We start from the raw sequence: 17,327 nt of genomic DNA, 5'->3' as shown, positions 1-17,327 counted from the left end.
GAAGACAGGGCTATGTTGTCCTGTAGTTTATATAGATCACCATGAAGACAGGGCTATGTTGTCCTGTAGTTTATATAGATCACCATGAAGACAGGGCTATGTTGTCCTGTAGTTTATAGGATCACCATGAAGACAGGGCTATGTTGTCCTGTAGTTTATTAGATCACCATGAAGACAGGGCTATGTTGTCCTGTAGTTTATATAGATCACCATGAAGACAGGGCTATGTTGTCCTGTAGTTTATATAGATCACCATGAAGACAGGGCTATGTTGTCCTGTAGTTTATATAGATCACCATGAAGACAGGGCTACGTTGTCCTGTAGTTTATATAGATCACCATGAAGACAGGGCTACGTTGTCCTGTAGTTTATATAGATCACCATGAAGACAGGGCTATGTTGTCCTGTAGTTTATATAGATCACCATGAAGACAGGGCTATGTTGTCCTGTAGTTTATATAGATCACCATGAAGACAGGGCTATGTTGTCCTGTAGTCTATATAGATCACCATGAAGACAGGGCTATGTTGTCCTGTAGTCTATATAGATCACCATGAAGACAGGGCTATGTTGTCCTGTAGTCTATATAGATCACCATGAAGACAGGGCTATGTTGTCCTGTAGTCTATGTAGATCACCATGAAGACAGGGCTATGTTGTCCTGTAGTTTATGTAGATCACCATGAAGACAGGGCTATGTTGTCCTGTAGTTTATATAGATCACCATGAAGACAGGGCTATGTTGTCCTGTAGTTTATATAGATCACCATGAAGACAGGGCTATGTTGTCCTGTAGTTTATATAGATCACCATGAAGACAGGGCTATGTTGTCCTGTAGTCTATATAGATCACCATGAAGACAGGGCTATGTTGTCCTGTAGTCTATATAGATCACCATGAAGACAGGGCTATGTTGTCCTGTAGTTTATATAGATCACCATGAAGACAGGGCTATGTTGTCCTGTAGTTTATATAGATCACCATGAAGACAGGGCTATGTTGTCCTGTAGTTTATATAGATCACCATGAAGACAGGGCTACGTTGTCCTGTAGTTTATATAGATCACCATGAAGACAGGGCTATGTTGTCCTGTAGTTTATGTAGATCACCATGAAGACAGGGCTATGTTGTCCTGTAGTTTATGTAGATCACCATGAAGACAGGGCTATGTTGTCCTGTAGTTTATATAGATCACCATGAAGACAGGGCTATGTTGTCCTGTAGTTTATATAGATCACCATGAAGACAGGGCTATGTTGTCCTGTAGTTTATATAGATCACCATGAAGACAGGGCTATGTTGTCCTGTAGTTTATATAGATCACCATGAAGACAGGGCTATGTTGTCCTGTAGTTTATATAGATCACCATGAAGACAGGGCTATGTTGTCCTGTAGTTTATATAGATCACCATGAAGACAGGGCTACGTTGTCCTGTAGTTTATATAGATCACCATGAAGACAGGGCTACGTTGTCCTGTAGTCTATATAGATCACCATGAAGACAGGGCTATGTTGTCCTGTAGTTTATATGGATCACCATGAAGACAGGGCTACGTTGTCCTGTAGTTTATATAGATCACCATGAAGACAGGGCTATGTTGTCCTGTAGTCTATATAGATCACCATGAAGACAGGGCTATGTTGTCCTGTAGTTTATATGGATCACCATGAAGACAGGGCTATGTTGTCCTGTAGTTTATATAGATCACCATGAAGACAGGGCTATGTTGTCCTGTAGTTTATATAGATCACCATGAAGACAGGGCTATGTTGTCCTGTAGTTTATATGGATCACCATGAAGACAGGGCTATGTTGTCCTGTAGTTTATATAGATCACCATGAAGACAGGGCTATGTTGTCCTGTAGTTTATATAGATCACCATGAAGACAGGGCTATGTTGTCCTGTAGTCTATATAGATCACCATGAAGACAGGGCTATGTTGTCCTGTAGTCTATGTAGATCACCATGAAGACAGGGCTATGTTGTCCTGTAGTTTATATAGATCACCATGAAGACAGGGCTATGTTGTCCTGTAGTTTATATAGATCACCATGAAGACAGGGCTATGTTGTCCTGTAGTTTATATAGATCACCATGAAGACAGGGCTATGTTGTCCTGTAGTTTATATAGATCACCATGAAGACAGGGCTATGTTGTCCTGTAGTTTATATAGATCACCATGAAGACAGGGCTATGTTGTCCTGTAGTTTATATAGATCACCATGAAGACAGGGCTATGTTGTCCTGTAGTCTATGTAGATCACCATGAAGACAGGGCTATGTTGTCCTGTAGTTTATGTAGATCACCATGAAGACAGGGCTATGTTGTCCTGTAGTTTATGTAGATCACCATGAAGACAGGGCTATGTTGTCCTGTAGTTTATATAGATCACCATGAAGACAGGGCTATGTTCTCCTGTAGTCTATATAGATCACCATGAAGACAGGGCTACGTTGTCCTGTAGTTTATATAGATCACCATGAAGACAGGGCTATGTTGTCCTGTAGTTTATATAGATCACCATGAAGACAGGGCTACGTTGTCCTGTAGTTTATATAGATCACCATGAAGACAGGGCTATGTTGTCCTGTAGTTTATATAGATCACCATGAAGACAGGGCTATGTTGTCCTGTAGTTTATATAGATCACCATGAAGACAGGGCTATGTTGTCCTGTAGTTTATATAGATCACCATGAAGACAGGGCTATGTTGTCCTGTAGTTTATATGGATCACCATGAAGACAGGGCTATGTTGTCCTGTAGTTTATATAGATCACCATGAAGACAGGGCTATGTTGTCCTGTAGTTTATATAGATCACCATGAAGACAGGGCTATGTTGTCCTGTAGTTTATATGGATCACCATGAAGACAGGGCTATGTTGTCCTGTAGTTTATATAGATCACCATGAAGACAGGGCTACGTTGTCCTGTAGTTTATATAGATCACCATGAAGACAGGGCTACGTTGTCCTGTAGTTTATATAGATCACCATGAAGACAGGGCTACGTTGTCCTGTAGTTTATATAGATCACCATGAAGACAGGGCTATGTTGTCCTGTAGTTTATATAGATCACCATGAAGACAGGGCTATGTTGTCCTGTAGTTTATATAGATCACCATGAAGACAGGGCTATGTTGTCCTGTAGTTTATATAGATCACCATGAAGACAGGGCTATGTTGTCCTGTAGTTTATATAGATCACCATGAAGACAGGGCTATGTTGTCCTGTAGTTTATATAGATCACCATGAAGACAGGGCTATGTTGTCCTGTAGTTTATATAGATCACCATGAAGACAGGGCTATGTTGTCCTGTAGTTTATATAGATCACCATGAAGACAGGGCTACGTTGTCCTGTAGTTTATATAGATCACCATGAAGACAGGGCTATGTTGTCCTGTAGTTTATATAGATCACCATGAAGACAGGGCTATGTTGTCCTGTAGTTTATATAGATCACCATGAAGACAGGGCTATGTTGTCCTGTAGTTTATATAGATCACCATGAAGACAGGGCTATGTTGTCCTGTAGTTTATATAGATCACCATGAAGACAGGGCTATGTTGTCCTGTAGTTTATATAGATCACCATGAAGACAGGGCTATGTTGTCCTGTAGTTTATATAGATCACCATGAAGACAGGGCTATGTTGTCCTGTAGTTTATATAGATCACCATGAAGACAGGGCTATGTTGTCCTGTAGTTTATATAGATCACCATGAAGACAGGGCTATGTTGTCCTGTAGTTTATATAGATCACCATGAAGACAGGGCTATGTTGTCCTGTAGTTTATATAGATCACCATGAAGACAGGGCTATGTTGTCCTGTAGTTTATATAGATCACCATGAAGACAGGGCTATGTTGTCCTGTAGTTTATATAGATCACCATGAAGACAGGGCTATGTTGTCCTGTAGTTTATATAGATCACCATGAAGACAGGGCTACGTTGTCCTGTAGTTTATATAGATCACCATGAAGACAGGGCTATGTTGTCCTGTAGTTTATATAGATCACCATGAAGACAGGGCTATGTTGTCCTGTAGTTTATATAGATCACCATGAAGACAGGGCTATGTTGTCCTGTAGTTTATATAGATCACCATGAAGACAGGGCTATGTTGTCCTGTAGTTTATATAGATCACCATGAAGACAGGGCTATGTTGTCCTGTAGTTTATATAGATCACCATGAAGACAGGGCTATGTTGTCCTGTAGTTTATATAGATCACCATGAAGACAGGGCTATGTTGTCCTGTAGTTTATATAGATCACCATGAAGACAGGGCTATGTTGTCCTGTAGTTTATATGGATCACCATGAAGACAGGGCTATGTTGTCCTGTAGTTTATATAGATCACCATGAAGACAGGGCTATGTTGTCCTGTAGTTTATATAGATCACCATGAAGACAGGGCTATGTTGTCCTGTAGTTTATATAGATCACCATGAAGACAGGGCTATGTTGTCCTGTAGTTTATATAGATCACCATGAAGACAGGGCTATGTTGTCCTGTAGTTTATATAGATCACCATGAAGACAGGGCTATGTTGTCCTGTAGTTTATATAGATCACCATGAAGACAGGGCTATGTTGTCCTGTAGTTTATATAGATCACCATGAAGACAGGGCTATGTTGTCCTGTAGTTTATATAGATCACCATGAAGACAGGGCTATGTTGTCCTGTAGTTTATATAGATCACCATGAAGACAGGGCTATGTTGTCCTGTAGTTTATATAGATCACCATGAAGACAGGGCTACGTTGTCCTGTAGTTTATATAGATCACCATGAAGACAGGGCTATGTTGTCCTGTAGTTTATATAGATCACCATGAAGACAGGGCTATGTTGTCCTGTAGTTTATATAGATCACCATGAAGACAGGGCTATGTTGTCCTGTAGTTTATATAGATCACCATGAAGACAGGGCTACGTTGTCCTGTAGTTTATATAGATCACCATGAAGACAGGGCTATGTTGTCCTGTAGTTTATATAGATCACCATGAAGACAGGGCTACGTTGTCCTGTAGTTTATATAGATCACCATGAAGACAGGGCTATGTTGTCCTGTAGTTTATATAGATCACCATGAAGACAGGGCTATGTTGTCCTGTAGTTTATATAGATCACCATGAAGACAGGGCTATGTTGTCCTGTAGTTTATATAGATCACCATGAAGACAGGGCTATGTTGTCCTGTAGTTTATATAGATCACCATGAAGACAGGGCTATGTTGTCCTGTAGTTTATATAGATCACCATGAAGACAGGGCTATGTTGTCCTGTAGTTTATATAGATCACCATGAAGACAGGGCTATGTTGTCCTGTAGTTTATATAGATCACCATGAAGACAGGGCTATGTTGTCCTGTAGTTTATATAGATCACCATGAAGACAGGGCTATGTTGTCCTGTAGTTTATATAGATCACCATGAAGACAGGGCTATGTTGTCCTGTAGTTTATATAGATCACCATGAAGACAGGGCTATGTTGTCCTGTAGTTTATATAGATCACCATGAAGACAGGGCTATGTTGTCCTGTAGTTTATATAGATCACCATGAAGACAGGGCTACGTTGTCCTGTAGTTTATATGGATCACCATGAAGACAGGGCTACGTTGTCCTGTAGTTTATATGGATCACCATGAAGACAGGGCTATGTTGTCCTGTAGTTTATATAGATCACCATGAAGACAGGGCTATGTTGTCCTGTAGTTTATATAGATCACCATGAAGACAGGGCTATGTTGTCCTGTAGTTTATATAGATCACCATGAAGACAGGGCTATGTTGTCCTGTAGTTTATATAGATCACCATGAAGACAGGGCTATGTTGTCCTGTAGTTTATATAGATCACCATGAAGACAGGGCTATGTTGTCCTGTAGTTTATATAGATCACCATGAAGACAGGGCTATGTTGTCCTGTAGTTTATATAGATCACCATGAAGACAGGGCTATGTTGTCCTGTAGTTTATATAGATCACCATGAAGACAGGGCTATGTTGTCCTGTAGTTTATATAGATCACCATGAAGACAGGGCTATGTTGTCCTGTAGTTTATGTAGATCACCATGAAGACAGGGCTATGTTGTCCTGTAGTTTATATAGATCACCATGAAGACAGGGCTACGTTGTCCTGTAGTTTATATAGATCACCATGAAGACAGGGCTACGTTGTCCTGTAGTTTATATAGATCACCATGAAGACAGGGCTACGTTGTCCTGTAGTTTATATAGATCACCATGAAGACAGGGCTACGTTGTCCTGTAGTTTATATAGATCACCATGAAGACAGGGCTACGTTGTCCTGTAGTTTATATAGATCACCATGAAGACAGGGCTACGTTGTCCTGTAGTTTATATAGATCACCATGAAGACAGGGCTATGTTGTCCTGTAGTTTATATAGATCACCATGAAGACAGGGCTATGTTGTCCTGTAGTTTATATAGATCACCATGAAGACAGGGCTATGTTGTCCTGTAGTTTATATAGATCACCATGAAGACAGGGCTATGTTGTCCTGTAGTTTATATAGATCACCATGAAGACAGGGCTACGTTGTCCTGTAGTCTATATAGATCACCATGAAGACAGGGCTACGTTGTCCTGTAGTTTATATAGATCACCATGAAGACAGGGCTACGTTGTCCTGTAGTTTATATAGATCACCATGAAGACAGGGCTACGTTGTCCTGTAGTTTATATAGATCACCATGAAGACAGGGCTACGTTGTCCTGTAGTTTATATAGATCACCATGAAGACAGGGCTACGTTGTCCTGTAGTTTATATAGATCACCATGAAGACAGGGCTACGTTGTCCTGTAGTTTATATAGATCACCATGAAGACAGGGCTATGTTGTCCTGTAGTTTATATAGATCACCATGAAGACAGGGCTATGTTCTCCTGTAGTCTATATAGATCACCATGAAGACAGGGCTATGTTGTCCTGTAGTTTATATAGATCACCATGAAGACAGGGCTATGTTGTCCTGTAGTTTATATAGATCACCATGAAGACAGGGCTATGTTGTCCTGTAGTTTATATAGATCACCATGAAGACAGGGCTATGTTGTCCTGTAGTTTATATAGATCACCATGAAGACAGGGCTATGTTGTCCTGTAGTTTATATAGATCACCATGAAGACAGGGCTATGTTGTCCTGTAGTTTATATAGATCACCATGAAGACAGGGCTATGTTGTCCTGTAGTTTATATAGATCACCATGAAGACAGGGCTATGTTGTCCTGTAGTTTATATAGATCACCATGAAGACAGGGCTATGTTGTCCTGTAGTTTATATAGATCACCATGAAGACAGGGCTATGTTGTCCTGTAGTTTATATAGATCACCATGAAGACAGGGCTATGTTGTCCTGTAGTTTATATAGATCACCATGAAGACAGGGCTATGTTGTCCTGTAGTTTATATAGATCACCATGAAGACAGGGCTATGTTGTCCTGTAGTTTATATAGATCACCATGAAGACAGGGCTATGTTGTCCTGTAGTTTATATAGATCACCATGAAGACAGGGCTACGTTGTCCTGTAGTTTATATAGATCACCATGAAGACAGGGCTACGTTGTCCTGTAGTTTATATAGATCACCATGAAGACAGGGCTATGTTGTCCTGTAGTTTATATAGATCACCATGAAGACAGGGCTATGTTGTCCTGTAGTTTATATAGATCACCATGAAGACAGGGCTATGTTGTCCTGTAGTTTATATAGATCACCATGAAGACAGGGCTATGTTGTCCTGTAGTCTATATAGATCACCATGAAGACAGGGCTACGTTGTCCTGTAGTTTATATAGATCACCATGAAGACAGGGCTACGTTGTCCTGTAGTTTATATAGATCACCATGAAGACAGGGCTACGTTGTCCTGTAGTTTATATAGATCACCATGAAGACAGGGCTACGTTGTCCTGTAGTCTATATAGATCACCATGAAGACAGGGCTATGTTGTCCTGTAGTCTATATAGATCACCATGAAGACAGGGCTATGTTGTCCTGTAGTTTATATAGATCACCATGAAGACAGGGCTATGTTGTCCTGTAGTTTATATAGATCACCATGAAGACAGGGCTATGTTGTCCTGTAGTTTATATAGATCACCATGAAGACAGGGCTATGTTGTCCTGTAGTTTATATAGATCACCATGAAGACAGGGCTATGTTGTCCTGTAGTTTATATAGATCACCATGAAGACAGGGCTATGTTGTCCTGTAGTTTATATAGATCACCATGAAGACAGGGCTATGTTGTCCTGTAGTTTATATAGATCACCATGAAGACAGGGCTATGTTGTCCTGTAGTCTATATAGATCACCATGAAGACAGGGCTATGTTGTCCTGTAGTTTATATAGATCACCATGAAGACAGGGCTATGTTGTCCTGTAGTTTATATAGATCACCATGAAGACAGGGCTATGTTGTCCTGTAGTTTATATAGATCACCATGAAGACAGGGCTATGTTGTCCTGTAGTTTATATAGATCACCATGAAGACAGGGCTACGTTGTCCTGTAGTTTATATAGATCACCATGAAGACAGGGCTACGTTGTCCTGTAGTTTATATAGATCACCATGAAGACAGGGCTACGTTGTCCTGTAGTTTATATAGATCACCATGAAGACAGGGCTACGTTGTCCTGTAGTTTATATAGATCACCATGAAGACAGGGCTATGTTGTCCTGTAGTTTATATAGATCACCATGAAGACAGGGCTATGTTGTCCTGTAGTTTATATAGATCACCATGAAGACAGGGCTATGTTGTCCTGTAGTTTATATAGATCACCATGAAGACAGGGCTATGTTGTCCTGTAGTTTATATAGATCACCATGAAGACAGGGCTACGTTGTCCTGTAGTTTATATAGATCACCATGAAGACAGGGCTATGTTGTCCTGTAGTTTATATAGATCACCATGAAGACAGGGCTACGTTGTCCTGTAGTTTATATAGATCACCATGAAGACAGGGCTATGTTGTCCTGTAGTTTATATAGATCACCATGAAGACAGGGCTATGTTGTCCTGTAGTTTATATAGATCACCATGAAGACAGGGCTATGTTGTCCTGTAGTTTATATAGATCACCATGAAGACAGGGCTATGTTGTCCTGTAGTTTATATAGATCACCATGAAGACAGGGCTATGTTGTCCTGTAGTTTATATAGATCACCATGAAGACAGGGCTACGTTGTCCTGTAGTTTATATAGATCACCATGAAGACAGGGCTACGTTGTCCTGTAGTTTATATAGATCACCATGAAGACAGGGCTACGTTGTCCTGTAGTTTATATAGATCACCATGAAGACAGGGCTACGTTGTCCTGTAGTTTATATAGATCACCATGAAGACAGTGCTACGTTGTCCTTTAGTTTATATAGATCACCATGAAGACAGGGCTATGTTGTCCTGTAGTCTATATAGATCACCATGAAGACAGGGCTATGTTGTCCTGTAGTTTATATAGATCACCATGAAGACAGGGCATGTGATGCTAGCATTATCCTGGGTTAAACACTGCTAGACTGAGGCTTGGGCTGAGCCTGCTAAGATAGCCAGGCTTAATAACACCAACACCAGGTCCAGGCTAAGATTTAATAACACCAACACCAGGTCCAGGCTAAGATTTAATAACACCAACATCAGGCCCAGGCTAAGATTTAATAACATCAGGCCCAGGCTAAGATTTAATAACACCAACACCAGGCCCAGGCTAAGATTTAATAACACCAGGCCCAGGCTAAGATTTAATAACACCAGGCCCAGGCTAGGATTTAATAACACCAACACCAGGCCCAGGCTAAGATTTGATTAAAGAGATGCAGCATACCTCTGAGGTCTCCCTAGCTGTGGGAGAGAGAGGGCTCTGAGAGATAAAGTTAGAACAACGTCTCCCTGCAAACAGACCAGCTTCATCTCTATGGGTTCACCTGTATTTACAACGAGATGAATAAAATGTGAAAAATAGCGGTTATAAAGATCAGAAAATAGAAGATGAAATGTTGCCATCACAGACCCATGTAATGCAGAGTGAAGCTGATTACATTTATGCAACCTCTGGAATCTCTACCTCACATTGCACCCCTTTTGAAATCTGTTTCTCTATCCCTCTCACCTTTTTCTCTCTCCCTCTTACTCCTTCTCTCTCTCTGTCGTTCTCCAGATCATCTTCCATAGGCAGAATCCAGGGATCGACTATGAATTCTACATCCCAACAGAAAAGAAAGCGGAAGAGAGGGAGAGGCCGCGAGAGAGAGAACGAGAGAGGCCTAGAGAGAGAGAAGTAGAGAGGGAACGACCGAGGGATGGAGGGAGGGCACCCCTGAGAGACACTAGTGAGTCTGACATTCCTCTTTTCTCCTCTTTCCCCTGTTATTTTCCCATGGTGTTCAGAATAAAGCTGTGTGACAGGTCAGATCGTTAGGGAATAGGACCAGGAAGTAGATCATCAGGGAATAGGACCAGGAAGTAGATCGTCAGCGAATAGGACCAGGAAGTAGATCGTCAGCGAATAGGACCAGGAAGTAGATCGTCAGGGAATAGGACCAGGAAGTAGATCATCAGGGAATAGGACCAGGAAGTAGATCGTCAGGGAATAGGACCAGGAAGTAGATCGTCAGGGAATAGGACCAGGAAGTAGCATGGGATGATGTCACGTTCTGTTCTCTGTTACTGTCCTTTATGAATAAAAATGTATTATGTGTCTGATGTTAAGGAATGATATATCATCTGTCTAGATGTAATTGACAGTAAATAGAACTAATCCAAGCCAGACTGGAGACAGTGAGTCTGAGTAGTGTACTTTAGATGTGTGGGTGAGGGGAGGGGAGGGGGGATAGGGGTAGGGGGTGAGAGAAGGGGCGTCAGTGAAGAAGGGTGAGAGAAGCAGGGGGAGGGAATTGAAGGCTAGGGGTGAGGGGGAGAAAAGTTTGGCGAGAGGGAGAGAGGGGTTAGGGAAAGGGGAGCAAGAGGGGTGAGAGAAGTGAGAGGGTGTGTCTGAAACTAAAAATGACATAATTTTTACATCTTCAGCTCTAACAAGTAATTCACTCTCTCTCTGTTTTTATTTGTTCCCTTCCTTCCATTTCTCCCTGCCTCTCTGTATCTCGCTCTATCTCTCTCTCTCGCTCTCAGGTTCTCTCATTGTAACAGTGGAAGACCCTATCCCTCCTCCCCCTATCTCCTCTTCATCCTCCTCTTCTTCCGCAGACAGATGGACAGCTGAGAGCTCCCGCCCCCGAGGCTCGGTACCCAATCGGAATGCTCGAATCCCACCTCGTACCGACCTGCCCCTCGACACCCAGTCACCCTTCGTATGGAGGAGGGGCGGGCTCACTGAGTGTACTGCTTCCTGTGGCAAAGGTCAGAGTTAAAAAAATACTTGGACTCTGAATGTATGTGTATATGTGTGTGCCTATAATCATAGTTCGCTGTGTGTAGAATTTTCCTGCTGATACAGTTCTAGGTTCAGCAAAATGCTCCCAAATCCTGACCTTTACCATAAGGAGGGAAAACACAAAACTAGCCTTAGATCAGTGTCTAATGGCAACAACTTCATCATACTACACAGGGGCTTGCTGTGTTACATCTCCCCCTTGTGGTTATTCAAGGGAAGTGGAACACTGTTGAACTGAAACAGTGATTTCCTTGGAGCTGTTAGAATGAGACAGTTTATGGGTGCGTTTGAGTGGTAAGACTAAAGCAACCAACTGTAGCTGAAAGTGGAGAAGTGAGATCGGGGGAGGTGCGTCTGCTACAGCAGAAAGGGGAATAGCAAGGCTCAGTGCAACACATAGCCATCTGTAAGCAGCCCATCCAACTACCTCATCCCCATACTGTATTTATTTATTTATCTTGCTCCTTTGCACCCCAGTATCTCTACTTGCACATTCATCTTCTGCACATCTACCATTCCAGTGTTTAATTGCTATATTGTAATTACTTCGCCACCATGGCCTATATATTGCCTTAACTCCCTTATCTTACCTCATTTGCACTCACTGTATATAGACTTTTCTTTTTTCTACTGTATTATTGACTGTATGTTTGTTTATTCCATGTGTAACTCTGTGTTGTTTGTGTCGCACTGCTTTGCTTTATCTCGGCCAGGTCGCAGTTGTAAATGAGAACTTGTTCTCAACTAGCCTACCTGGTTAAATGAAGGTGAAATAACAAATACATTTTAAAAAACACGGCAGGGTTCAATGTTTATAAAAGCTTTTCTTTGTCATGTCGATCCCCATATCACACAATCACAAACTCTAAATATGTGTGTAAATTGTACTATCAATTGAGGAGAGAGAGACTCAAATATCACATTCATTTGTACATATCCACTGTATAGATATGAATCCCTGCAGAGAGGAAGAGGCGAAGCGATCGAATTTACTCTCCCCAAAATCTGTCCACGTGAGATAAGCTCTTTTTGTATGGAGGTCTATGAGAGAGTGTTGAATTAAGTGAGGCTTATTTAATAGAATAGAAGTTTCATAATGTTTAAGCTGTTACAAGTGTACTAATATCAGTGGATGCACATTAGTTGTGCCTGTTGTTCACACGCATATCTGTCCTCTCATTGGCTAGAATGGTCCCACCTGATCTCACCTGCCTTCAAATCATTAAGGACAGTATTTCCATTGTTAGAGCGGTCACTCGGCTATCTTGTCAATATAATAGATCATCTTTGAATGCGGCAAAGTTGCTTCCTGTTTCAGTCACGTCTTTGGTCCCGTTCGCGTGGGTCAAACAAAAGCCCTCTAATGATTGGTTGACGATAGAGCCTCCCACAAATCAGGAGATGACTGCAGGCTGCTGCTGGTAAGGAGCAACTGCAGAAGACTGAAGTCACTGCAGTCAAAACTTCATGACCTTTGATCACATATAGGGATTGTAGAGGTCATGTAGTTGACATGTAGGTATCAAGTCTGACCATTTTTATCCCAATAAGGCAACACACTTTGAAAGGCGGTGACCTCGTCAATGACTTGACAAAAGTGATCAGCTCAAACGCATCCTATAACTTTCCCACCAGGCTCCCAGTACAGCAGGGATCATCAACTAGATTCATCCTATAACTTTCCCACCAGGCTCCCAGTACATCAGGGATCATCAACTAGATTCATCCTATAACCTTCCCACCAGGCTCCCAGTACATCAGGGATCATCAACTAGATTCATCCTATAACTTTCCCACCAGGCTCCCAGTACATCAGGGATCATCCTATAACTTTCCCACCAGGCTCCCAGTACATCAGCGATCATCAACTAGATTCATCCTATAACTTTCCCACCAGGCTCCCAGTACATCAGGGATCATCAACTAGATTCATCCTATAACTTTCCCACCAGGCTCCCAGTACATCAGGGATCATCAACTAGATTAATCCTATAACTTTCCCACCAGGCTCCCAGTACATCAGGGATCATCAACTAGATTCATCCTATAACTTTCCCACCAGGCTCCCAGTACATCAGGGATCATCAACTAGATTCATCCTATAACTTTCCCACCAGGCTCCCAGTACAGCAGGGATCATCAACTAGATTCATCCTATAACTTTCCCACCAGGCTCCCAGTACATCAGGGATCATCAACTAGATTCATCCTATAACCTTCCCACCAGGCTCCCAGTACATCAGGGATCATCAACTAGATTCATCCTATAACTTTCCCACCAGGCTCCCAGTACAGCAGGGATCATCAACTAGATTCATCCTATAACTTTCCCACCAGGCTCCCAGTACATCAGGGATCATCCTATAACTTTCCCACCAGGCTCCCAGTACATCAGGGATCATCAACTAGATTCATCCTATAACCTTCCCACCAGGCTCCCAGTACATCAGGGATCATCAACTAGATTCATCCTATAACTTTCCCACCAGGCTCCCAGTACATCAGGGATCATCAACTAGATTCATCCTATAACTTTCCCACCAGGCTCCCAGTACAGCAGGCATCATCAACTAGATTCATCCTATAACTTTCCCACCAGGCTCCCAGTACATCAGGGATCATCCTATAACTTTCCCACCAGGCTCCCAGTACATCAGGGATCATCAACTAGATTCATCCTATAACTTTCCCACCAGGCTCCCAGTACATCAGGGATCATCAACTAGATTCATCCTATAACCTTCCCACCAGGCTCCCAGTACATCAGGGATCATCAACTAGATTCATCCTATAACTTTCCCACCAGGCTCCCAGTACATCAGGGATCATCAACTAGATTCATCCTATAACTTTCCCACCAGGCTCCCAGTACATCAGGGATCATCAACTAGATTCATCCTATAACTTTCCCACCAGGCTCCCAGTACATCAGGGATCATCAACTAGATTCATCCTATAACTTTCCCACCAGGCTCCCAGTACAGCAGGGATCATCAACTAGATTCATCCTATAACTTTCCCACCAGGCTCCCAGTACATCAGGGATCATCAACTAGATTCATCCTATAACTTTCCCACCAGGCTCCCAGTACATCAGGGATCATCCTATAACTTTCCCACCAGGCTCCCAGTACATCAGGGATCATCAACTAGATTCATCCTATAACTTTCCCACCAGGCTCCCAGTACATCAGGGATCATCAACTAGATTCATCCTATAACTTTCCCACCAGGCTCCCAGTACATCAGGGATCATCCTATAACTTTCCCACCAGGCTCCCAGTACATCAGGGATCATCAACTAGATTCATCCTATAACCTTCCCACCAGGCTCCCAGTACATCAGGGATCATCAACTAGATTCATCCTATAACTTTCCCACCAGGCTCCCAGTACATCAGGGATCATCAACTAGATTCATCCTATAACTTTCCCACCAGGCTCCCAGTACAGCAGGGATCATCAACTAGATTCATCCTATAACTTTCCCACCAGGCTCCCAGTACAGCAGGCATCATCAACTAGATTCATCCTATAACTTTCCCACCAGGCTCCCAGTACATCAGGGATCATCCTTTAACTTTCCCACCAGGCTCCCAGTACATCAGGGATCATCCTATAACTTTCCCACCAGGCTCCCAGTACATCAGGGATCATCAACTAGATTCATCCTATAACTTTCCCACCAGGCTCCCAGTACAGCAGGGATCATCAACTAGATTCATCCTATAACTTTCCCACCAGGCTCCCAGTACAGCAGGCATCATCAACTAGATTCATCCTATAACTTTCCCACCAGGCTCCCAGTACATCAGGGATCATCCTTTAACTTTCCCACCAGGCTCCCAGTACATCAGGGATCATCCTATAACTTTCCCACCAGGCTCCCAGTACATCAGGGATCATCAACTAGATTCATCCTATAACTTTCCCACCAGGCTCCCAGTACAGCAGGCATCATCAACTAGATTCATCCTATAACTTTCCCACCAGGCTCCCAGTACATCAGGGATCATCCTTTAACTTTCCCACCAGGCTCCCAGTACATCAGGGATCATCCTATAACTTTCCCACCAGGCTCCCAGTACATCAGGGATCATCAACTAGATTCATCCTATAACTTTCCCACCAGGCTCCCAGTACATCAGGGATCATCAACTAGATTCATCCTATAACTTTCCCACCAGGCTCCCAGTACATCAGGGATCATCAACTAGATTCATCCTATAACTTTCCCACCAGGCTCCCAGTACATCAGGGATCATCAACTAGATTCATCCTATAACTTTCCCACCAGGCTCCCAGTACAGCAGGGATCATCAACTAGATTCATCCTATAACTTTCCCACCAGGCTCCCAGTACATCAGGGATCATCCTATAACTTTCCCACCAGGCTCCCAGTACAGCAGGGATCATCAACTAGATTCATCCTATAACTTTCCCACCAGGCTCCCAGTACATCAGGGATCATCCTATAACTTTCCCACCAGGCTCCCAGTACATCAGGGATCATCAACTAGATTCATCCTATAACTTTCCCACCAGGCTCCCAGTACATCAGGGATCATCAACTAGATTCATCCTATAACTTTCCCACCAGGCTCCCAGTACATCAGGGATCATCCTATAACTTTCCCACCAGGCTCCCAGTACATCAGGGATCATCCTTTAACTTTCCCACCAGACTCCCAGTACAGCAGGGATCATCCTATAACTTTCCCACCAGGCTCCCAGTACATCAGGGATCATCCTATAACTTTCCCACCAGGCTCCCAGTACATCAGGGATCATCCTTTAACTTTCCCACCAGGCTCCCAGTACAGCAGGGATCATCCTATAACTTTCTCACCAGGCTCCCAGTACATCAGGGATCATCCTATAACTTTCCCACCAGGCTCCCAGTACATCAGGGATCATCCTTTAACCTTCCCACCAGGCTCCCAGTACATCAGGGATCATCCTATAACCTTCCCACCAGGCTCCCAGTACATCAGGGATCATCCTATAACCTTCCCACCAGGCTCCCAGTACATCAGGGATCATCCTATAACCTTCCCACCAGGCTCCCAGTACATCAGGGATCATCCTATAACCTTCCCACCAGGCTCCCAGTACATCAGGGATCATCAACTAGATTCAGCTGTGGGACGATATTTTCTTGAGCGGATGGTCAGGGGGCCAGAACATAATCGACCTTAAGAAGCCCAACAGATATAATATTTGACTAAAACATCATAATTTCATACCTTGCTTATATTTGTATACAATCACATATACAGTATCTCTCTATTATGCGTAGGAATAATTTGGAACAGATTTCAAAAATGTAAATCAATTGGAGCTGTTTTTCTGGTGTTTTTACAGTCTTTTGTGTCCAACAATAAAATAAAAATGGGGGGTGGGCTCAGAAAATCAGCCACGGGCCAAATTTGGCCCCCGGGCCCCCAGTTGAGGAACCCTGCTTTACAGGGTACTTGATGGTGATTGTGATGGTGATGGTAGTGATGGTGATGGTGATGGTAGTGCTGGTAGTGGTGGTGGTGGTGGTGATGAGGATGATGTGTTTCAGGGTCCCAGTACAGGGCGATCCTGTGTATTAACCGCCATAGTGACGAGGAAGTCCCAGACAGGAAGTGTGACTCAGCAGCAAGACCCTCCCCTGAGGAGGAGCCCTGCAACACGCACCCCTGCCCAGCATTGTGAGTGTGTGGATCTATGAACAGCCATAAGCAATAATCATAGTGTATAGTGTATATATGTATTAACGGTCTCCTCATCTCTCTCTCCTCTGTGTGTGTGTGTGTCTCTGTGTGTGTCTCTGTGTGTGTCTCTGTGTGTGTCTGTGTCTGTGTGTCTCTGTG

General features: G+C 42.9%; 1 protein-coding gene across 2 annotated transcripts in view; it reads left to right on the top strand.

The window, feature by feature from the left end:
- The window catches only part of LOC106573456 (thrombospondin type-1 domain-containing protein 4), a 290,336-nt gene that overhangs the window by 265,556 nt on the left and 7,453 nt on the right, over positions 1-17,327 (top strand). For both annotated transcript variants that reach the window (XM_082960591.1, XM_082960590.1), the window contains exons 9-11: positions 10,233-10,404; positions 11,204-11,431; positions 17,036-17,165. In XM_082960591.1, the coding sequence (XP_082816717.1) occupies positions 10,233-10,404; positions 11,204-11,431; positions 17,036-17,165 (530 nt within the window). The remainder of the gene's footprint in view (positions 1-10,232; positions 10,405-11,203; positions 11,432-17,035; positions 17,166-17,327) is intronic.

Source organism: Salmo salar, chromosome 02 (assembly GCF_965601325.2).
Source record: "Salmo salar chromosome 02, fSalSal1, whole genome shotgun sequence".
NCBI lineage: Eukaryota > Metazoa > Chordata > Actinopteri > Salmoniformes > Salmonidae > Salmo > Salmo salar.
The sequence above is the reverse complement of the archived record's forward strand: the minus strand, read 5'-3'. Positions and strand labels throughout refer to the sequence as shown.